Here is a 23,935-nt window from a genome sequence, read left to right on the forward strand (position 1 = left end):
AAAATCTAACAAATATATTTTGAATTGAACATTTTATTAAGTACTACTAATATTCACATCCAATACATACGTTCAACATGAAAATAAGGTTTGAAAAAATAATTAGTGTGGGTCTTGTGTTGTTAAAATAAAAGAAAAATATTTGTGATATCTATTAAGCAGTGGAAAGATTAGAGAAAAAAGAAAATTGAAAAACCCAAACGTTGTCTTGGTTGGATATTAGCTGTCAAGTATATTTATGAGAATATACATTTAAAAATCTTACGTAAGGAATTATTGTATTATATTAATTTTAGCTTTATAAAACCACATTTTGACATTAACCTGCTCCTCCTTCCTCCTCCTCTTTTCTTCTTCTTTCTCCACAAGCCACAAACAAACATCTCTGTTTTTTTCTCTCAGCTTCACTTTCTCTTCCTCCACTCATCAGATTCCACTACTTTTTCTTTCTAGGACCAGTACGTCGCTTCATGTCTCTGCTCGTCACTCTGCATGCTACTTTTTCCAAGTTTTTCAATTTTCTTACCATAGTATTGTAATGAAATTCTAATCACAGGCACTGCTTAAAGTCTCAAGCTTTGCAACTTTTGGAAGTACCCCACCTAACCATTTTCACTTGCCTAAGGAGAGGGTTTTTGGTTTCAACCATTTCTGCTTTTACCTTCAAAAGGGTCATAGATGATAGCCAGCTCCTTCTGCAATGCTGATTCTATGTTTTCAGTAAGTTCTTATCCTAAATTTAGTACCATTTGTCTTTTTCGTCTTTCAAGTGCCTTCTTGTGTTCTCACTTTTCACGGAGGTTATTAGTGAATAGACTTTTTCGTGGAAAACTTTGAGAATTTGTGCTCAAAATTGTTGTGTTTTATTTAAACTCTCTAATCCTCATCAATCCCTGCACTCCAATTCCAAGAGAATTATGATCAGAATTGTTCTTATTGTAAGTACATATGTAATAAATGAGTGGTTGAGCCTATACTTTATTTGTATTGTTGATGTTGTAAACCCCATGTCCAAAACCAACCCTGTGATTCTCTCTCTCTGGATTAATCATTGTCTTTTTCCGTAAATTAATTAATCACTCCTGTGTCCTTATGCATGTTGTCAATTAAGATATCCTTTAACATTAAACAAAGGTGGTTGGGAAGATTTTGTACGCAAGTTAGATTCGTTCATGCAAGGTGTATGTATGTATGTATGTGTGAATCCGTGTATGTTTGTGTGCGTACAATTTTTTTGGTCTAAAATCAAATGGTGGGCCCCCCACATTTGAGGTTCTGGACACATCACAAAGATAGAAATTAGTTATTAATTATAATTAAATTACCAAAAGCAAAAGAAAATTAATAATTTTGGCATGGTATGTAAGCTCACAATGTTGACTATACTATTCTGGGGTTAAGATATTTGAAGCATTAATTAAGTGTGATCAGAACGAAACCATTGAATATGGTGATCAATGTCTGTGACAGTGATGAGCCTTGGAAGGTTTGTGTTGTGGCTTATGTGGTTTGAATATGCATGGATGGTTCATTTTCTGCTGGCAATTCTTTTCCTTGTAGTGTAGCATCAAGGCTATGCCTATGGGGCCACGTTTTGATTTTCGGTTGTGGTGTAGCTGTTACCAGTTTGTATTCTGAACTTATCTCATATATTTAATAAATGGTCCTGTTCTACGGTGTCAGTGTTATTCTGACTGAAACAGTGCATGAGTTCATGATGTATTATTAATGTCAAAAATCAATCTTGTATTGTAACTAGCAGTGTTATTTTTTGCAAGCAAAGTTTGGGGATGCATATTTATGGATTGAAACAACTTCTTCTCATTTCTTGCGTCTCTAATTAAAACTAGACACTTCACTGGACAATTTTTATTTTTTATTTTTTAAAGTAACATTCTCTCTCTATTTATGTGTTTTTGTGTTACATGTTGTACACAAGGAAGGACCCTAGAGCAAAAGCAAACACTACCATATGGAAGGAAAATATTTCCTCTTCATTGAAGTGTTTTAATTTTGATAAGCGTTCATCAAATGAAAGGCTTTAATTTGACTTTGGTCCTTGTTTCCAATCATGATTTTATTTTTCATAAACATAATTGTGTTATTTTCATAAACTTTGACAAGGTTTTAAATGGCTATTTTCACAAAATTTTGTTGTGATGTTTGACATTGTGAAAAAAGGCAACTTGTGCAGCAGGAGTTGCGGTTGTGATCTGATTGCAGTGAAAACCTTCTGTTGCAGTTGAAATTGCACTTCAGAGAGGGTGATGATGACAGTGTGTTTGCTCACTCAATAGATTTCCCCAACTTTTTTGATCTGTAAATGGATAACAATCATACTGAACTAGAGGGCAAGAAAAATCAAAGTTGTAGACTGTAACTGTGGAGCCAGTGGGGCCAACCACATTGACTCCAATTTGCATTCAGTACTTCCACAATTTGTGGCTTTTGGCTTCCCCAAAGTTCTGTTGAACATGTTTCAAGCATAAAAGTAACTGAAAAATTTATGGTAGTAATTACTGTGTGTATTGAATATGAACTATGGTTGTGTGTCTGACAACTATGATACTATAGTGAGAGGAAGTGTCGATGATTTGATAGTTTCTTTTATAATCTGTATTCCTCTTTTCAATTTGATCATCATTCTTATGCAAGATGTTTCATTGTTGATGCCACCAGAGAGAAGAGGGGATAGATGTTAGAAAGATGATGGAGCATAAACGAAGTCCCTGCTCTGTTGACCAAAGCAGTTATACTTCTATTGCATCTAAAAGGCAAAAGGCTGATTTATCTATCAGCACAAAGGTTTCTTTTTTTTCTCCTTCTATTGTTGGTTGTTGTCGAAGAACACTTCTATTTTTTTTTTCAGCATCTACTCATACATTTTTAAAGATACCTAAGCTTTACTAATTGAAAATTTTCATCTATAACCATGCAATGGTGCCTCTTATGATCTTCTCTATATAAACTCTCTTGTTCGTAGTATCTAATCAATGAATGACCACATATTATGTTTGTGTTTCTTATCATGCACTGCATAATTTCAAACCTTGAATAGGACTGTCTGTCTTATGATTATTTTCAATTTGTTCAATGTAATTAATTATAAACTAAGTTCAGGTTGAGATCAATGCATAGTTCAATGCTAAGCCTTTTCAGCTATACTACTCAAAATCATCAGACACAAGAAAAAGGAATCTAAATTGTGTGCTGTAAATGTCCTTCACGATTCATTTTCTTAAAAGATGCTAGTGTTCAATCAACCCGTTGCATGGAACTCTTCTTGATACTCAATTTGGATATGTGATTCTCTTCTTCATTGAAGGTATACTTTCCACTTTATTGCTTTGATTTTTCATGTAACATTCCAATGTTTCTGTGAATAGGAGAGGAAGGAGAAGATTGGGGAAAGAATAGTTGCTCTTCAGCAGCTTGTTTCACCATATGGAAAGGTATACAACAACTAAAGTTCCTGACACAATAACAACTTATAAATTTGATGCTCGTCATGCTCATTCTTGATTGAAATATAATTATGAACTGATTATTTGAGTTATATGATAGGTTACCTGTTTTTTTTTTGGATTGAATGAATTGTTCTTTAGTTTCTGTGAGTCTTAAAGAGTCTCTCTACTTCTCACTGCAGACAGATACATCTTCTGTTCTAGAGGACGCAATGGAGTACATAGGATTCCTTCATAAACAAGTTAAGGTTTGGCCATTCTTGCTACATTCTGAATTTATCACTGTTGATATTCTAGTAATTGGTTTCATATATCGCAAGCATACTACTTGGACCTTGATCTTATGCAATCCTTTTCTTCCTTTTTTGACAGCTGCTCAGTGCTCCATATCTTGAAACTTCAGCAGCAGCCAAAATGCAGGTAAGCATAACATGAACACTCTCACCATGGAGTAGCAAATGGATGAGGTCAAACATTTTCTTGTGGGGGCATTCAGCATCAAATTTATGAAACATTTATTATACCAACAAGAACCTTGTCTCTACCATTCTTATGATTGAATTTTTGCAATTTCAGGGTATGGATGCATGCAGCCTGAGGAGTGGAGGGTTATGCCTTGTTCCTGTGTCATTTACAATTGGAGTTGCTGAGAGCAATGGTGCAGATATCTGGGCTCCCATCAAAACTGCTACTTCACCAAAATTGGAGAAGGATGTCTCGCAATTTCATTGACCAAGTTTCTCACCTTTATTGCAGCCTAAAGGTTGCTATGCTAAGTTGCTAAACCAGTGTAGTGGCATGAAAATTTGTCATCATACTTCTAGATGGAATCATAATAGCTAATATAGTTAAAGCATTAAAAAAAACTCTAGTCATGAAGCTGTTCCACACCTTTAAGATTTTAAATGGGTGATGGGGCTAAGCTTCCAATTAGCCAAATATGTTCTTAATTTCTTGTGCTGATTATTAAGTGTATATTTCAAAATTTCTAGTTGTATAATGATTCCATGTACTGATTAGCTTAATGAAAGTCGTTTCTTGATTTGATGAAAGTGCCAATGTCAGTGTTTCACTGTGCTAATTGAGACATCTTTTTTCTTATTTCATTTCTGTTATTTAATCTGCATTTAATAATGCTGTTTAGTTTAGTATGCATACAAAAACAAAATAATTAGCTGTTGAAACGACCAAATTAATTGAATTTAAAGACCGAACCAGGGAATAAGACACTATCAAATGACAGTACCAAGTACTATTAAATTTTATTAATTTAACCATGGAATCTACTAGAGAGAAATTTTAAAATGTTAATTGAAGGTGAAACTTTATTATATTTAAAATAGACTGTACCAGAAATAAAATGGTATATAGACAAGAAAATCATTAAATAAAAATTAATTTTAAAGATAAAAAATAATTAGTTGTTATATTAATAAAATTATATATTATTTTAAAAATTAAAAAATTATTGATATCTAAATTATTTTTTATTATTGATAAATAGTTTTTAAATTGGTATTTGATTAGTTACTCAAATTTTAAATACTATAATTATTTAGATTTTAAAATAAATATATAAAAGTTTGATATCTAATTAGATATTCATTTAAAAACTATTATAATAATAGAAACTAATTTAGATATTAATATTTTTTTAGTCTCTAAAATACTATTTAATTTTGTCAATATAACAATTAATTTTTTTTTCTAAAATTAATTTATATTTAATATTTTTTTTGGTAGTTTATTAAGTATCAATAAGTTAAAAAATTGTATTTTTTTTAGAAGGAATCATACTTTCAACATAAACTTTGATGAAAGTGAGATTTATTAAATTTGATACTTCTTGGAGTTAACATAAAGTTGGATTTTTGATGAAAAAAGTGCGATTATGATTAGAGTTTGAATTATGTTACATAGAAGTGTCCTACTAACTGTTGTGTGTGTGCCGAAAGTTGGACCATTTGTGCTTGATTGATGGCCATTTTCAGGAAATTAATAATGTTTTATGTACACTTTTTATGTTGTTCTCTTGTTGAAAAAGTATAGAAATTGGAACAAAGTCCTTTTCGAAAGTAAAATAAAAAAATGAGACTGAAATTGATCTTCACTTTTGTTGAAGTCAAGTTGGGTTGGTGTATGCATTTGAAAGTGAGCATTGCCTATTGAAAGTGACCATTATTTAAAAAATCTTAAGAAAGATTTCACAATCCTGCCACTGCTAACATCTCCATTTTAAGAGACGTAAAATAAGGGTTTTTTTTTTCTCTTTAAAATTCTTAAAATATTAAATATTTAAAAAATAAATTGGATGGTTACCTTGTCTAAGCACTTTTTCTTCTCTCAATGTTAAAGTATTAGATAATTTTATTTTTTTATCTCTTTCTTCTCATTCAATTTTTTTTTGTGGATAGTACCCCTAGCCAACAAGACACTCCCAAGAATTGTATGCTAAATTGTCAGTCTATGTAAGTTTTTGCGGTTAAAAATACTATCATCAAAATTATTAGTAAATATAAGGTGTTATAAGGTTTGTCTAAATTGTGATATAAAAGATAAAAAAATCTCTCTAGAGAAGATAACATCTTTTGACGTATACAAGATTTATGCATTCTTTTAGTTTGATAATAAACATAACAATGTTCTTACAAAGTCTTTAGTACATAAAAAAATACATTTAGCAACGTTTTGACACTTTGCAAATTATAGCTAAGATGCTTGTTTTTCTTCTTGAAGGATGACTTTATATAGGTCTAGAAGAAAACATTTTTGGTCATTGAGTAACTTAAGCTTATATGATAGTCTCCTTGTGTCTAAGCAACTTGAATGTAGATGATGCATTAAATGCACTCTATGCATGCATTAAGATGGTTGGTAGAAATTATCATCCTTTACTCAAAATTGTGTAAAATCCCTGAGCTGTACAGGAGAAATAGTCTTTTCTAAAATTGATAAAGCTTGTGTTAGGAGATTGTTGAGGCATAACAACTTTAGCTCATTTTTCAAGAAATCATTGATGTGACATGCTTTTATAGATCTTCTTTGTCGACGAAGTAAACAAACATTCTCTACACCATATTATAAGCATAAAGTCTTTTTCATGAAGTATAATGTTAGCTTAAAACTATGTGTGTATCAACTGAGCACAACAATGCTTATCAGACGAAAGACTACAATGTGTTATATCATTTTTTTCAAATGAAACACTTACATCTTACAAGATCTTTAATGAAGGAAAACATTGTCTTACAAACGAAGTACGATCATGTTTTATGCTTTCTTCTTTAATAACACCTAATCAAAATATGGGTTGTTGGATTTTTCACTAACAAATACTTTAACAATTTTTTTTGCCATAATTAACAATGTAATGGGTTCTTGATGTTTAATTTTCATATGTTATAGAATCGTTCAAAAACTTTAGTCATAGTACCTTAAAAATTTGAAACCATTAAATAACACAAGGGATTTGATCAAACTCTACTTTGGCAAAATTGTTGAATATTCCATGGGCACAAGAACAAAAGAGGCTTACGAGACAACAAAAATTTGTGGAGAGGGCTTTCCAAGCCCAGAACTATAAAAGATAGTAAATACAACCAAAGCAACAATACATGTGTCTTCCCACCTTATAGATAATGGTTGTACAAATCACATTATCAACATTACTAATGATTAAGTGTGCACATTGATAAGAAAGATGTAAAAATAGTGGCATCTAAAAGTGATTAAGCATTGAAATTGATTGTCTTACATATTTATGAGATTAATTAAAATTTGTTAAATATTGCTTGATTATTGAAAAAGTTATTAATAAAGTGTATTTGAAATTGAAAATAACATAAAATATTAGTCTTGAGAATAATGGGAGAGAAGGAGTTATTCTGAATGAGCTGCTAAAGGCTTCACCTTCTCTCGCAAAAACTGCAGTATATGCTCACGTTTCCAATCATCAATCCTGCACCAGACAAAAGATGATAAATAACATAACATATTCATTTTTTTATAACAAAAACTAGCTATTAGTCATTGCAATAAGGGTTATATAGAAATTAATGAAGAGAGATAGATGTATTTATTTCAAGTTTAAGGTTTAAAATAATAATAATCATAGCACCTGTTTTTACAAGAAATGCAGTTTCTTCAATTACAATGAATCATATTCATTCACTCACCCAATTGGGAGTTTTCTTGACTGCACATATCATATGTCACCCTATTAAACTAAAAATCGTATAGAAATGCAGTGATTCGAATCAGCTTACAGGAACACAAATATAAAAAAAAAAAGAAAAAAAAAAACAGTTGAGTATAACTTTTATTTCACTCTTACTTGAAGAGTATAATTTTTTCTAAATAGTCTTATAATATAAGATAGTAATTGTTGATTATTCAAATTTTAAAATAAAATTAATCTTTCCTCCTTCAGGATTCAGATGTAACATCTGTTTCACATTCTCAAACACCTAAGAAAAGTCATAAGAACACCCCAATAGTTATTTGAAGAATTTTGTCTTTGACTAGAAAAATTGTTTAGGATTATAAGACTTCCGACACTGCTTTAAAGAATGACAATAGTAATGGAAGAAAACTTACCACAAAATCAGAGTCCTTTCCTGCTGAATAATTTTTGGCAGTAAAATTTGAACCATCAATGAACCACTTAGAAAACATCTCAGCTACCCTAGGAATAACTTCCTGTAGAAGGATCTCTAATGATTAAGCTGATACTTAAACTAGCAAACATATAAAAAAAAGGGGAAAAACGATTCATACATTGTTTATACCAACTAAAGCCTCTCCTTGGATAATAGGTTGAAGTTTTCCAGTTTTTGGCATGCTTTCTTCAAAAGCCTTATCCAGTATCTTACTTCCTCTGCCACAACTGCTATGTGCACACAGCTCTGCCAATCCATTTTCCTGTATGATGATTAATGAAAAAGACCAAAACGCTTGAAAGTCTTCTCTATTCATCAAAAGATTTCATGGTAGAAATTTATAAGAAAAATAAAAAGGAAAGAAAGAATCAGATCAAAAGCAGGATCTCAAGTGATATTATGTGCTGGAAGTAATTATGTAAAGTGGGATAACTGTTATTCGTTATGATTCATCATAAACAAGAGGCTTTGCTGTGTACATTAAAAACAAGCAATTCCTCTAATGTCTCGTGATAATCAAGACATGCAAAATCTCTACAACTGATATTGCAATACAGAAAATGAAAACCAAATTGATTAAGCAAGTGCTGTAATGTAACCTTCTCAACTTCCAACATTTCGTTGAAATTCTTTTCTGCACTCTGTAGATCTTTTAGTACACGATTCCTGCACAAAAATGATGCAAACATATATGTGGCACCTGAAATGAATAAAAGATCTAATCAAATTATCTGACAAAGGTCATCATCAACATGAAAGGCAGTGAAGAATGAAAGAAAACACCCATGCTGCAAATCTCACTTTCATTCCCTTAAGTTTAATTTGATTGGATCTTTTCATGAAAATTGAATCATAAAGTGTAATTAAAATTTCCTCCAAGAAAAACTAATTACTTACAATCATCACGACTTTTTAAAGGAGGGACACCACGTCCACCAGCTCCCTGGCGAAGAATAATTGTAATTGCAGGATTGATCTTTGCATGTTCACTCTTTTGAATCTTAAGAGAAAGGAAAATAGTAGCACCACACGTAAATTTAATCTCACTGAAATATTTAGGACAGAGGGGAAGAAAAAGCAATAGAGATTGTACCTTGTATATATCTTCAAATGGAATAACCACCTGACAAATACCCCAAAAGAAATTATATGATAACTAATAAAAAAGATCAGATTTTCAATGCTCATAACTAAGAAAGGGCTTTTTTTTTCTAATGAAGTGCTTATTTTTTTTCTAGAGTCATACAGTTTCAGTACATGAAGTTCCAGCCAAAACAGAATCCAATAAATAATAGTATAACTGTTTTGCAAAACCAGAAACCTAAGATGAAATCTAAATCACTCAAAACTAAAACATCTGACATGAGTGATAGATCAACAACCTCGTACAAGAAACAATGCAAGCTATAGACTTTGCTTGGTTGTGTAAAAGATGGGTTAGAAAAGAGAGAAAAGTAAAGAATGGAGAAGAAAATGGGGATTTGGTTGTGTAGAGATGTGATGAAATTTGAGTGGGACTATACTGAAAATTTTGCTAGTGCAAAAATTCAAAACAACCCAGGCTAAATTTGTCTTTCAAACCAGTTCCTCTTTTTTCTTTTTCCTTCAAACCAAATACACACACCTTTATAATTTCCATTCATTTTTGGTCTGTGTACTCTATTTCACTTCAACTAAAAAATTTATTCTTTACCAATTTTTCACCTATTTCTCTTTTACTCTCTCAAATCCTTTCTCCTCAACCAAACAAAGGCATAGTGTTTGACAAAACAGAAGCATAGTCTGACCTTCATTTCCTTAAATACTTTGGAATAGAAACAAATATGCCTTGCTGAGACATACATATGACCTTGGTACAAGAATAACGTCTCAAGGGCACAACTATATTTATGATCAACAACCTGAAAAATATGCTTCACTTGTCAGATCTGCAACACGATCATACAAAAGGAGAGTTTTTATTTTGTGCATATTTGAACGGAAGAAAAACCACCACATTGGTAATCACTATGAAGAAACAAACAAGTTAAACTTTTGTGAGTAACCTCGTTTGGATGAAGACCAAATATAGTTTGAAGAGGCCCAGTGTTTTGATGGACAACAAGGGGTGGCATCCTTCTTTTAGGATTGTCTCCTCCATAACCTTTTATCCTATCACTCCAATCAACTACTAACTATGAGAAATACACCACTATATGATCATAACACACATTCTTAAAAACAAATATAAAACCAAAACCCTCACCTCGAAACATTTCCACATACTTGTGTTTTTATTCGAAAAGAAACCTGACATAATGATGGTATTTAGCAGACATAAAATATTATTAACAAACAAAAACACCACACACACTAATCATAATAAAAATTTATTTTGAGTTTTTAAAAAATTAATGTAGTTTTTTTTAAATTGTGTTAAACTCATGTTAGAATTGTAAAAAATTCAATAAATATTTCTTGAATTGTACATTTCACCAATATGTATCTTATGAGTGGAGTGTTTGATACGTGTGTCCGACACTGACACTCCATTTAAGAGGAGGGTCCGAAATCAGAAAACTTAGAAACCAGACCAAATTTCTTCTGATAGCGGGTACTACCTGCCCTGATGGACTTTCCAAAGTATGCCACGCTTCAACAGTTCTACATTCACTTTTAACAGCAACACTCACTGAACCAAGAGGGATACTTCTCGCCACCACATTCCAATCATAAATTGCTACATTGATCTGCTAGGGGAAAGAACTTCTTTTACTGATAACAGATTTAATCGGTCAATTCAGAAGCTTTTACTGATATAAGGAATGAAAAGAAGCTGATACTTTGTAAATATCAATCCAAGAATATGCTCTCAATATTATGCTTCATCACTATAATTAGCTTCAAAACTTGCATTTTCATCTATATATTTAGGTTTGATAATTAAGAAAATTACCTTAAGCATTTGGTTCTTGGAGTTGCAAAAACTTTTTCTTTTAGCTTATATATTTAAGACTTCTTCTTTTAATCCTTAAACTTACACATACTATTTCTAATCCTTTTTAAGTAAGAGAAAAGAAAATTATAATAATAGAAATCAGATGAGTAATTAAACTGTATATTTATTTTTATTGTTCTTGCAAGCTTTTTCTTTCCAAAACACATTTTATTGCATGAAATATATAAATCCAGGTAGAGTGAGTGAGTGAGAGAGAGAATGGTAAGCATGTTCTTTGAAATAAGTTCAGTTATAGAAGAAAAATCTTGGGGCTTAATGGTGTGAATAACTTAAACATCAGCATCACTCTGCTAAGATAAGAACTGAACCTAACATTGGTATAATTACTCGAAATAAAACAAACACAGATGATAATAAGGTACCTGGACGGGAAGTTCATGAACACAAAAATTGAAATCCTCACCCCACAATGGATGTCTTGAACCATGGATCATGGAACTGCGAACAGCACACAACTTGAGGTCCAATATTAAACTAAAGTTAAGCTAAAGTCTTGTGTCTAGGTAGATATATGCTAAGTATGGAAAAAGTATATTTTCAGTGGGTCGAACCTCTTAACAGAAGACAGAGCACATTTTTTTTTTTTTGTCATTTCTGATAGTACAACATCTTTTTGCAAGACTATTTGCAGTTATTCCAAAGCATCACAAAATATTATCCCTCCAAAAGGTTAATCCTAAACTTGCAAATGTAAAGTAGAAATAAAGTAGCAACTAACTAAATTTCCTTACCAAAGAAAGTAAGAAAACTAAAGGTTTATTACAGTAAAGAACTCAAAACCTTAAACTCAATGGCACAGACAAATAGAAAAATAGTTAAAAGTAAAAATGAAAATTGGGAAGTGTCTTTGCCTATAGCAGTTTGTTACAGAAAAGAAAAGTCGTAATACAGAGGTCTTTCTAGTGATAACTCAGTGCATCTTTGGATTGGTGTTGAACCAAGTCAGAGGTAAATTCATGATTCACATCCAAGCTAAATCTACTTTGATTAGCTTCAATTTTTCCCATGGATTCGAGGTTCCAAACGCTCAAACCAAATACGTAAAGATTGAAACATGTGTCAAGCAAAAACCTGTCATCTACATCCACAACTTCGATTAATTAGTTTATGTTTTGTTTAAGACCAAAGACATTACTAAGGGTACCTTAAGAATCCTGATATGATTAATCAAATCCCCTCCCCAAAAAGAAAACTCTTCAAAAGCATTTGTTTTCTAAAGCACCCCCCAAGACATTACAAATCTATGCTCTGGCTCCACCATTTCCAGGAGAGAGAAATTCAAAATAAAGGAGGGGGAAAACTAGATGAACAAACCTGAATCTATTTTCATTGCCACAAGTGATGATAGCATAAGGATCTGGTTTGCCTTTTAATTTTGAACCAACAACGAGATCCTTAGCAGCCAATAGTTCTACCTTAAAAGGCAATTGAAAACAAATGCAACTTCAGATATCGTCAACAACTTCCAGCATGTTCTTACATAGACACACGTGAACAAATCTTAGTGCAAGACAAGTTGTCTTCTCATGAAAAAATTATTAGGTAGTCTCAGATCATGCAGAAAAAACAATACCATAATCTGGTACCCCCAACTGGTTTTAGAATCCACTTTAGGCTGCCCCATCAACAAAGACACGCAGTGCTGGATGTGAACAAGTTAAAAATCATTCCATGAAGCAATAAGCGAGAAATCTATTAAGTTATAAACCCAAAGAGTGTTTTGGTTCTTCACAATCATCTTCAAAATTGTGTCTGGGAAGACATAAAAAAGCTATAACCGTTGACTTGTTAAAATCACATTTTGGAAATGGTAAAACAAATTGGAGATGAAAGGAAACATGGCAATTGAAAGTAGATGAGGAATGAGTCTGATTGAAAGTGGTGAGGTAGTTCATGGTGCAGATTCAATTTTCAATTCAAGCAAGTAATAAATTTCAGCATTTGAAGACTAAAAGGAAAAAGATAGAGAATGAAAGATGCGGAATTTGCCTTGTGGGAAAAATGGAAAAGGAAAATTGGTTGAGAGTAAAGAAGAGCAGAGACAGAGAAGGAAGAAGGAAGAATGAAGAATGAAGATTCTGATAATAATGTGTTGCATGCGTAGTAGGTAACTGAATATTACGTGACCATGATATTGCCTCCACGTGTCAGTTCCCAACTATCTAATGTGAAAAGGAAAACCTTGTCTTCCTAGGATTCAATCAGATATCATATTTGTTTTTGACGTTTTCCTAATAAATATTCTCTTTGTTACAACTATTTCATATTTTTCCTACAACATCCTTAATTATTTATTACAAGTCAACAAATCTATGTAATTAATATGAAAAACAAGTGTTATGTAATTAGTAGGTGTTGTTTAGAAAATAACACAATGGTTTTTGTAAATTTAAAATACTGATTTAATTTAACAATATAAGTATGAAGTCAAAACTTTGAAACATTGATGAGGAGAGAAAGAGTGTTTAACGTGTAAACAAGGATGCATTGAGTTGGGGTTCTAGAAAGCATCAAAATATTTAAAAAGGTAGGTCAAAACTTAGATGATATTACGAAAGCATCAAAATATTATAAAAGCAAATCAATCAACTTTTTTCATTAACAAAATGTTTTACGATCATCACCATGTAGCAAATAATTACATATAATGATTTTAATAATTTACTATATTAGTTCATAATGTTATTGGAAACCTAAATTATGAACGTGTGGAAATGACTGAATTTATTGCAAAACTAGTCGGAATTTGGTTCTCCAACCAACGTGAGCTGTCTTTTTTTCTTTCTTTTTTTAAAGAAGAAAGGTCGAATTTATAAATTTGAAAAAAAGGCAATTACTCTGAAAATTAATTATTTTAAAAAATAATAATTTTATAGGAAAAGGGGAAAGAAAAAAAAAATAGTAGGTTTTAAATTATAGATTTGTAAATAATAACTATAATATTATTTAGGTTAAGGCACATATTCCTATCTAGAAGCATTATTAGGGATACAAAGTTAGTAAGTTGACGTGATTTTGGCCTTAAAAATTGATGTTGTTTTGATTTTAAACATAGCTTTTGGACGCGTTGCATGCATTTTTTGGTTTAGCCACATATCCCTATTTAGAGGTTTCGTCAGGGGTCACGAAGAGATCAGTTGAACTGGTTTTGTCCTTAAAAATTTATTGATTTTTTTTTACATGTTGCATACATTTTTTTTCTTTCAAAATAATATTTCATGAAAAATCATTTATGTGAACACATATTTAATTAACAAATTCATTTAAAATTATATAAAATGATAATATAAACAATGTGCGAGTGAAGCCAATTAAGAAATTTAATAATATTTATATTCAAATAAAATAGAAATAGTATTAATGGGCAAAAATGTTAACATGTTTATCTTTATTTACATCACTTTGGAAAGGGTTACGAATGGGTATTAATTGGACTAAATATATATAACTACCAAAGGTTGAAGATGTTCGTGAACATTTTTATTAAATAAACTAGATGTTATAAGAAAGTCGTAACATTAAAAAAATGTAATCTACTAGTTTTAAATATTATAGATAAAATTTATTGTTGCATGTATAATTTGAAGCAATATTACCATAGATGATTAAATGATTCATTCGAAAAATTGCATATGATTCAACGATAAATAATTAAAGATTTTGTCTAGCGTCTTCCATTTGACAAAATCAAAGATTCAACGTTTGTTTCATAAAGTATGAAGTTAGAGAACAAATGAACACAAAAACGTTATCTCATTTCTTATTTCATAAAATGTTTATTGAAGTCTTAGCCGATCTAACTCGTATAGCCCAACTAGACAGCCTAATAGCCTAATTCTAATAAATTTTGTATGAGTTTTGATGATAACAAACACTAATGTGACCTATTTGTTAGCTTTAAGGGGTTCATTTCAACACTGAGTGAATTGAAGTATCTCAAATTTTCGCAAAACTTAGAATAATATCTTTATTAAAATAGTCAATTATATGATTTTTGGTTGCTTTCAATAACAGAACCTAGATCAAAATCATTTCAAGAACAAAATGATAAAGGGAGAGATGTACACAATTGAATTATATTGGTTCACTCTATCAGGAGTGGCATTTAGATGCTCATCCACACCAACCAAACTCACCAAAAATAGAGTTTTTACAAGCACACAACCAATACATTGAAGGTAAATAACTCAAGAAATCAAATATTAAAACCTAAAATATTGGTTTATTCACCTAATAACACTCTTTTAGCATATTGTATCTAGAACCTTTACATAAAATACAAAGGTAGGGTGAACAACATACTTCTAATCACCTTTCTTTTTTCAAAAAACCTATGAAGGTACATCACGCCTCAAGACAAAATGTGTTTCAGATCGTCACAACTCCACTCATAACACATACACAAGAGATGAGAGTGGATGGAATGAATGTAATTGTATACATATATATTACACTTAACACATTACATAACACTTCATAAGGCAGTTCAAGAATGCAACACTTAAAAAGTATCTTTTGATGCAACACTTGTCTTTTTCATAACAAATTTTTTAAATAAAATGCATCACTTTCTATTTTAACTTGTTTCATTACTTATGCAACATACATAATTAATGAGTCCCATGCAAACTACTATTAGAACATAATAATGAAAGTCAATCCAGAAACAACAAATTGGATTGACAAAATTCTTAAAACTACGTATGCACACGACATAGATAGACGATATCGATCAACTTAGGTGAATCCATTATTTTAGTTAAAAAAACAAGATTATTCTTAAATCTTCCATTATCATTGCCACGATGATTAATGTTGGTTTCTAAAGTTGCATCAAAAGAATTGAAGATGTTCATTCAAAATCAAACACTCACTCGAGATTATAAACCCAAGTGTTGTTCTTCGGGGAGGAGATTATAAACCCAAGTGAAGTTCAACCAGTTGGAAAATTTGTCATTAAACTAGATGAAAAATGGTACAATTGTGAGAAAACCTCCCATGTTCTAGCGTTCTTGCTAGAGGAAAATATGATCACCACGATTTCAACATGTACCTCAATCATGTATACTGATTGAATGAAGTCAATAAAGTCTACTACAATTTACTAAGAAAATTTATTTGAAAAACTTATACATGAAGATTATTGATCAACACATGAAGGTCCAAAGTCATGAATTTGACGCTCACAGAAACAATAGAGAAAAGCTACATGAAAGCTCACACACACACACACACACATATATATATATAGATAGATATATTTAAAATGAATTATAGTACCTATTCCCGCCTTATAACAGAAACGTGTGTCTTGTCACTATGAAACATTACAAGACTGCAGTTTATAGCTGCCATAAAATCTGGAAAAAGGAAACCGTCGTATTGAAATCAGTTGTCACAAAATCCAGAATTACCTTAACTGGCCAAATAATGATGATTTTTATGTTATTCAGGTCACTTGTAAACAGGGCACTTCTCCAAGTCACACTGTATATACTTCCCACTTTTTTTTCTGTAAATGGGAATAAGTCTAGAACATGCCAAAGAATGGATTAAAGACTCACTCAATCAGATGCCAGACGCTTCACCTTCTCTCGCAGGAACTGCAGTATATGCTCACGTTTCCAATTATCAATCCTGTAACAGACAAAAATAAAATACAATAAAAAATAACCTAAAGAGAGTACACAAATTCATTTTGAATCACATTCAAGAAAGATTTCAAATTCATAGTGGTTATTCTTGGTTATGCTGTAGTTTCATTGGAATCCACATAGCCATCAACAAAAGTTAAATTATTTCTTTTGTTAGACAATTCAAATAGTAATTCACTAGATTCTTTCATCTAAATGGAGAAATAAATTCCCTTACAACTATGATACACGCACCTCCACGAGCTTAGTGTTACTCATCAAGTGCATAATGAGAATTGTCTAACCTAGACCTTGTAAAACAATGTTGCAAACGCAATGACTAATTTTAGTCAACTTAAATTAAAACATTAGTAAAAATTCTACAATGTTAATCAAAGTTACGTACTTTCGTGATTCTGATAGAAAGACTATTGCCAGAGGCATTGGAGGTCCAAAGAAATATTACAGAGGAAAACATTAAAGAATGACTAATAAATCAATGGTTTTTTCAGAGACAAGATTCACAATACAACACTATAACATTGTTTAGTCTATGCAGCTGAGTTGTTAGTGGGAAAAAGCTTGGTTGTTGTATTATCGTTTGAATAACAACCCTACGCATTTAAAAAAAATCAACAATGTAGTCAAGGCCCTATTATTAATTAGAAAATAAAACCAATGATGAACTTTGTTAACAAGATACTAGAAAGGTACTAATATGCAGATCATGAATGAAGTCTCACCTGATTGTTTCCTTTTGTTGACCCTCATCATCAAGCATAATTAACTTTGGTGGAGAGTTAAAATCATATTGAACTTTTACTGACGGAAATTGATCTTTTTCCTCTTCAATAAAGCTAACAACTTCAGGGTAGAAAACAAGTTTCCTCATGCAGACCTCCAGTAAAGCTCCAGAGTATGTAATCTAAAAGTTTAAAGAATTAATAACAATGTCTTCCTTTAAACTTTTCGCTGTGTATTGGGGAGGGGGGAAGACGATGCTGAATGTTGAAATCACAAAATAATTGGAGTTACTGCAAAGACACTCTCATGAAGCATCATGGGTTTCTTTGCAAATAATTGGAGTTACTGCAAACCCACACATAACGTCACCTTATTTTCACATTGTTACATGTTTTCTTAGATGTTGGGAAGGAAATGACGAACGCAACGTTAAGTTGTTTTCACTATCCTACCCATTTTGTAAATATCTGTAAAACTTATCCATTACAAATGAAAACACAAAATAAACCAAACACAGTGTCAGGCCATGTCTGTTTGAAAAAATATAATTCTTGTTTTCATTTCCCCCTTACTACTAATAACTACAAAAAGTTTCAGTATTATCTCTTTGTTTCTTATGTTCAAACATTCGGTTAAAAATCATTGTGCCAATTTCAGTACTTCACATAAAAACATTTAGAGACAGAAAAATAAAGTAAATAAAAGGTGCCTTCATTGTAAACCATAAAAATAAGAATGAAGACAGAAAACTTTTTCATTCACACCAAACAGGTCCTAAATTTTTCTTCATTTTCACTTAACCGCAAAAGACACACGTTTTCTTTAGAAAATTGATTAAGTAATGGTAAGCTGCATATTTATATAATTTGAAACCAGATTAGTTTAGGTGTAAACCGTCACGATTCATACCTTAGTAGTGGCATCATCGGAGTCTTCCGTGCAACACTTAAGACAATCTGATACCAACTCTGCAAGCGAATTTCAAGCTTAGTACTATTCTTGTGGTAACTGTGACAGAACCCTAACTAACCTATCTGCGATTCTAATCGCGCTTCTCTGAGCGACATAATAACAGTGAAATCGGAGTATATAAAAAAAACAAAGCAAAATCGAATATGAACAATAATTGATTGATTGAGAGAGAGAGAGAGATCGAAAACGTATTGACCTTTGTCTTTGACGTAGTCGGAGAGAGTGTTACAGTCAGAGCACAAGGCGAGTCCAGTGAAACCAAGATTCTCACATTCTCTGGAACTGAGTTGCTCCGCTGAGGCACCTAAGCTGAAAGGCAACAGCACCAGAATGAGGACAACGCCATAGCCATAGCCACCCATCAAACCCTTGTTCATCTCTTGCAATCGAACCAGTGACACTCGTTGGGTTACCTCGCTCCTTCTATCTTTCTACCCTTTACTCTCTATATGGGCTCGAGCCCATTTATTTTTTTAATATCATTTAATTCAATTTTAAAATTTATTTTGTACTTGGAATGTTTAAATTAAAACCTTTAAATATAATTATTTTATTAATTATAAAAGTTAAACTATTTGTATTTATTGAAGAAAAATCAAATACTTCAATTAATTAAAAATATAAAATATCAATATTCAAAATTCAATTAAAATTAAAATATATATATATATATCTGTATTTTATTATTATTATTATATATATTTTATTTTTATTATGTATCCAATATTTTAAAATATATAACTTTTGTTTTCTATTATGTATCGAATATTGTAATTATATTTAAGTTTTTTCTAAAGTTATTTGAGATAAAATTGTAATTAATTGATAATGTAAAAAATACAATATACATTAAAATTAAGATCATATTTTAAAATATATAATTTTTATCTTTTATTTTGTTTAATCTATAATTTTGGTATTCTCATTTTAAAATAAACTCCTTTGGTGTTTTTTTTCTGAACATTCGAAATATAGTTAAATTTTTTGTGAGAAAACTAACAAGGCAAAAAAAAAAAATATCCTCACCAATTGTTATTAGTTGTAAAATGCACGAGTTTCTAAGTAATTTTTATTGGTAGTATCAATATCAAGAGCATCGTATCCATTCCTCAAATAACTTCTCAAATTACATTAGAAACACAATCTTAATATTTGAGAAAATCATACAAACATTCCATCAGTATGATACATGTTCGGCGAAACCTTCCTGTATTTTTTTTTTAAATATTTTTTATTTTATTTTTAAAAGAGAACAAATGTTATACTAATTATAGAATGCTAAATAAGATCTTCAACAAAATTCAAAATTTCAAAATTTTAAAATTTTAAAATTTTTGAAAATTTAAAATTTTGAAAATTGAAGTGTTTTAAAAAGGGTTTTGGGTTTGAAATTTTATTTTTTGTAATATTTTTTTTTGAAGTGTTTGGAAAAGGTTTTAGGATTTCAAAGTTTGAAAATTTAAAAATTTGAAAAATTTAAAATTCAAAATTTCTGAATATTAAAAATTTAATTTTTTTTTATAAAATAAAAAATGACGCAATGTTCATAATAATAAAATAAAATTAAATATTGATATAAGAGTAAATTAAGAAAAGTTCTAATATATATATATATATAGATTTTATGAATAAATAATCATTATTTAAAAATGTTGTTCTAAAAAATTAAATTAAAAAGAGTTGGGGTGTTTCTGCCCCATCATGTATCCCATTAAAAACGTAAAATGCCAAAAATATATTGGAAGATTTTTTTCTCTTCCAAAATGCCTATTCCCGCGCACTTATTTCAGAATAGAAAAAAATCATATTATGAAAAACAACTTCCCATTTCATAATGTATTGTTTCACTTTTCAATTTCAAAAATCATTTTATAACATCAATTCTGGAACGCATATTCCAAAACAACACCTCATTCTTTTACGTCAAACCTTCTCAACACACCAAAACCTTCCTCCTACCTCCGTCTGCGGCTGCAACCTCCACGATCCCACTGCAATCCACACACATGGAAGCTGCTTTTTTAAATAAAATTCACAGGACAATTTTCAACCCGCCACTAACTCTAGAAAGGTAAACCAAAAGATCACGATTTTATTTATCTGTGAAATATTTTCACTTTTTTTTTGTTTTTTATTATGTAACACCAATAACTAACATATATGTATATTATGAATGCAAAAAGATTTTTTTTGGATCTCCTTTGAAAGGGATTTTGGTGTTTTTTTTTATTTTTCTTATCGAAACGCTTTGGTGGAAAATGGAATTTTCTTTATAATTCGTTGGATTACTACTATATAATTTTCCATTCAAGAAAAATAAGGATTTATAAAGAATTTTCTTGTAGATCAATTGTGCAACATGTGTAAATAATGGTGAGGTTTATGAAGTTTACATGTCAATCACCCCATCATTCTTCTTCCTCATGCACTCCATCATTTTTTGAAATTTCAAAATTGTCTGATTCATTTTATTTAGGTTGAGGTCACTTCGACCCCTACAGTAACCTTGAAAAGCTAATATTTTTTGGCAACCTAAAGATTACAATCCTTTTTATCTGTGCAATATTTTTTTATATAAAATCGTAATCTTTAAGTTGCCAAAAAATATTAGCTTTCCAAGGTTCCTGCAGAGGCCGAGGAGACCTCAACCTAAATAAAAAGCATAGGGCAATTTTGAGATTTAAAAAATGATGGAGTAGAGTCGGAAGAAGAATGATTGATTGGTAAACATTATAAACCTCATTAGTCAGTTGTTCACTCCATTATTTACACATGTTGCATAACTACGCTACAAAAAAATCCTTTATAAATCTTTTCTTTTCTTGAATGAAAAATTATATAGTAGTTATCCCTAGAACTATAAAGAAATTTTCATTTTCCACAAAAGTTTTTCGATAAGAAAAACACCAGAATCTCCCCTTTGAATTTTTTCAACAGATACACAAGAAAAAAATATCCTTTTGCATTCATAATATACATATATGTTATATAATAAAAAACAAAGAAAAAGTGTAAATATTGCATAAATAAATTAAATCGTGATCTTTAGGTTGCCAAAAAATATTAGCTTTTCAGGATTACTGTAGAGGCCGAAGAGACCTCAACCTAAATAAAAAGCATAGGACAATTTTGAGATTTCGAAAAATGATGGAGTACAAGAGGAAGAATAATGATTGGGTGATTGGCCCGTAAAAATCATAAACCTCATTAGCGAGTTGCTCACTCCATTATTTACACATGTTGCATAACTACTGTACAAGAAAATTCTTTATAAATATTTTCTTTTCTTGAATGGAAAATTATATAGTAGTTATCCATAAAACTATAAAGAAATTTTCATTTTCCACAAAAGTGTTTCGATAAGAAAAATAAAATACATCAAAATCCCCCATTTGAAATTTTTCAACAGAGATACACAAGAAAAAAATATTCTTTTGCATTCATAATATACATATATGTTTGTTATGCATGTTACATAATAAAAAACAAAGAAAAAGTTACAATATTGCACAAATACATAAATCTTTAGGTTGCCAAAAAATATTAGCTTTCCAGGATTATTGCAGGAGCTGAAGACATCTCAACCTAAATAAAATGCATAAGACAATTTTGAGATTTTGAAAAACGATGGAGTACATGAGAAAGAAGAATGATGGGGTGATTCGCATGTAAACTTCATAAACCTTACTAGTCAATTGCTCACTCCATTATTTACACATGTCGCATAACTGATATACAAGAAAATTCTTCCTAAATCTTTACTTTTCTTGAATGGAAAATTATATAGTAGTAATCCAAAGAACTATAAAGAAATTTTCATTTTTCTCAAAAGTGCTTGAATAAGAAAAAAAAAACACCAATATCCCATGTCTGAAATTTTCCAACAGAGTTTCACAAGGAAAAAAAATCTTTTTGCATTCGTAATATGCATATACTTATATGTTAGTTATGCGTGTTATATAATAAAAAAACAAAGAAAAATTGACAATATTACACAAATAAATTAAATCCTAATCTTTAGGTTGCCAAAAAATATTAACTTTCTAGGGTTATTGCAGGGATGGAAGAGACCTCAACCTAAATACGACAATTTTGAGATTTCGAAAAATGATGGAGTAGGGGAAGAGAAGAATAATGGTGTGATTGGCTTGTAAACTTTATAAACCTCCACTAGCCAGTTGCTCACTCTATTATTTACACATGTCACATAACTGATATACATAAAAATTCTTTATAAATCTCTACTTTTCTTGAATGGAAAATTATATAGTAGTAATCCAAAGAAATATAAAGAAATTTTCATTTTCCACAAAAGTCTACCGATAAGAAAAATAAAAAAACACCAAAATCCCCCTTTGAAATTTTCCAACAGAGATACACAAGAAAAAAAATCCTTTTGCATTCATAATATACATATACATATATGTTTGTTATGCGTGTTACATAATAAAAAAACAAATAAAAAGGTGACAATATATTGCACAGATAAATAAAATCGTAATCTTTAGGTTGCCAAAAAATATTAACTTTTTAGGGTTATTGCAGGGCTTGAAGAGACCTCAACCTAAATAAAATGCATAGGACAATTTTGAGATTCCAAAAAATGATGGAGTAGAGGAGGAAGAAGAATGGTAGGGTGTTTGGTATGTAAACTTCATAAACCTCACTAGTCAGTTGCTCCCTCTATTATTTACGCATGTCGCATAACTGTTATACAAGAAAATTCTTTATAATCTTTACTTTTCTTGAATGGAAAATTATATAGTAATCCAAAGAACTATAAAAAAAATTCATTTTTCACAAAAGTTTTTGAATAAGAAAAATAAAAAAACACCAATATTCCCTAAAATTTTCCAACAGACGTACACAAGAAAAAAAAATCCTTTTGCATTCATAATATACATATACATATCCTTTTGCATTCATAATATACAGTACACGATTTGTTATGCGTGTTATATATTCAAAAACAAATAAAAAAGTGACAATATTACATTGATAAATGAAATCGTAATCTTTAGGTTTTCAAAAAAATATTAACTTAAGGGCCGAAGAGACCTCAACCTAAATAAAATGCATAGAAAAATTTTGAAATTTCAAAAAATGATGGAGTAGAGGAGGAAGAAGAATGATGGGATGATTGACATGTAAACTTCATAAACCTCACTAGCCATTGCTCACTCCATTATTTACAAGAAAATTCTTTATAAATCTTTACTTTTCTTAAATGCAAAATTATATAGTAGTAATCCAAAAACTCTAAAAAAGAAATCATTTTCCACAAAAGTGTTTCGATAAGAAAAATAAAAAAACACCGATAAAAGAAATCCTTTTGCATTCATATTATACATATACATGTATGTTAGTTATGCGTGTTACATGATAAAAGAAAAAAAAAGTGACAATATTGCACAGATAAGGTTGCCAAAAAAATATTAGCCCCCCTTTGAAATTTTCCAACAGAGA

At 30.4% G+C, this 23,935-nt stretch overlaps 3 protein-coding genes across 7 annotated transcripts; 1 reads left to right on the plus strand and 2 right to left on the minus strand.

Annotated features, from left to right (window-relative positions):
• The first annotated feature begins 267 nt into the window (after positions 1-267).
• Positions 268-4,516, plus strand: LOC137808794 (basic helix-loop-helix (bHLH) DNA-binding superfamily protein). Of its 4 annotated transcripts, none has more exons than XM_068610077.2 (7): positions 268-458; positions 557-720; positions 2,680-2,805; positions 3,387-3,452; positions 3,647-3,712; positions 3,837-3,884; positions 4,041-4,516. In XM_068610077.2, the coding sequence occupies exons 2-7, from the start codon at positions 679-681 to the stop codon at positions 4,194-4,196; spliced, it is 504 nt and encodes a 167-aa protein (XP_068466178.1). In that variant the 5' UTR covers positions 268-458; positions 557-678; the 3' UTR covers positions 4,197-4,516. The 4 variants fall into 4 exon arrangements, with proteins under 4 accessions (XP_068466178.1, XP_068466180.1, XP_068466179.1 ...); XM_068610079.2 differs by having other exon boundaries at positions 270-458; positions 3,647-3,706; XM_068610078.2 differs by having other exon boundaries at positions 311-472.
• Positions 4,517-7,261: 2,745 nt separating this feature from the next.
• On the minus strand, positions 7,262-12,885 carry LOC137808793 (BAG-associated GRAM protein 1). The gene is made up of 13 exons (XM_068610076.2): positions 12,694-12,885; positions 12,435-12,535; positions 11,483-11,558; positions 10,723-10,851; positions 10,368-10,411; positions 10,168-10,273; positions 9,910-10,023; positions 9,216-9,245; positions 9,020-9,122; positions 8,722-8,822; positions 8,241-8,384; positions 8,061-8,162; positions 7,262-7,422 (listed from the first exon to the last, which is right to left on the minus strand). Exons 1-13 carry the CDS (start codon positions 12,742-12,744, stop codon positions 7,417-7,419), a joined length of 1,107 nt encoding a protein of 368 aa, XP_068466177.1. The 5' UTR covers positions 12,745-12,885; the 3' UTR covers positions 7,262-7,416.
• Positions 12,886-16,220: 3,335 nt separating this feature from the next.
• On the minus strand, positions 16,221-18,921 carry LOC137808795 (selenoprotein family protein). Of its 2 annotated transcripts, XM_068610082.2 has the most exons (5): positions 18,666-18,905; positions 18,407-18,465; positions 17,497-17,678; positions 16,685-16,757; positions 16,221-16,480 (listed from the first exon to the last, which is right to left on the minus strand). In XM_068610082.2, exons 1-4 carry the CDS (start codon positions 18,844-18,846, stop codon positions 16,685-16,687), a joined length of 495 nt encoding a protein of 164 aa, XP_068466183.1. In that variant the 5' UTR covers positions 18,847-18,905; the 3' UTR covers positions 16,221-16,480. The 2 variants fall into 2 exon arrangements, with proteins under 2 accessions (XP_068466183.1, XP_068466182.1); XM_068610081.2 differs by having other exon boundaries at positions 16,221-16,757; positions 18,666-18,921.
• Positions 18,922-23,935: the final 5,014 nt, after the last annotated feature.

Source organism: Phaseolus vulgaris, chromosome 3 (genome assembly GCF_051622355.1).
Source record: "Phaseolus vulgaris cultivar YP4 chromosome 3, ASM5162235v1, whole genome shotgun sequence".
NCBI classification, from domain to species: Eukaryota; Viridiplantae; Streptophyta; class Magnoliopsida; order Fabales; family Fabaceae; genus Phaseolus; species Phaseolus vulgaris.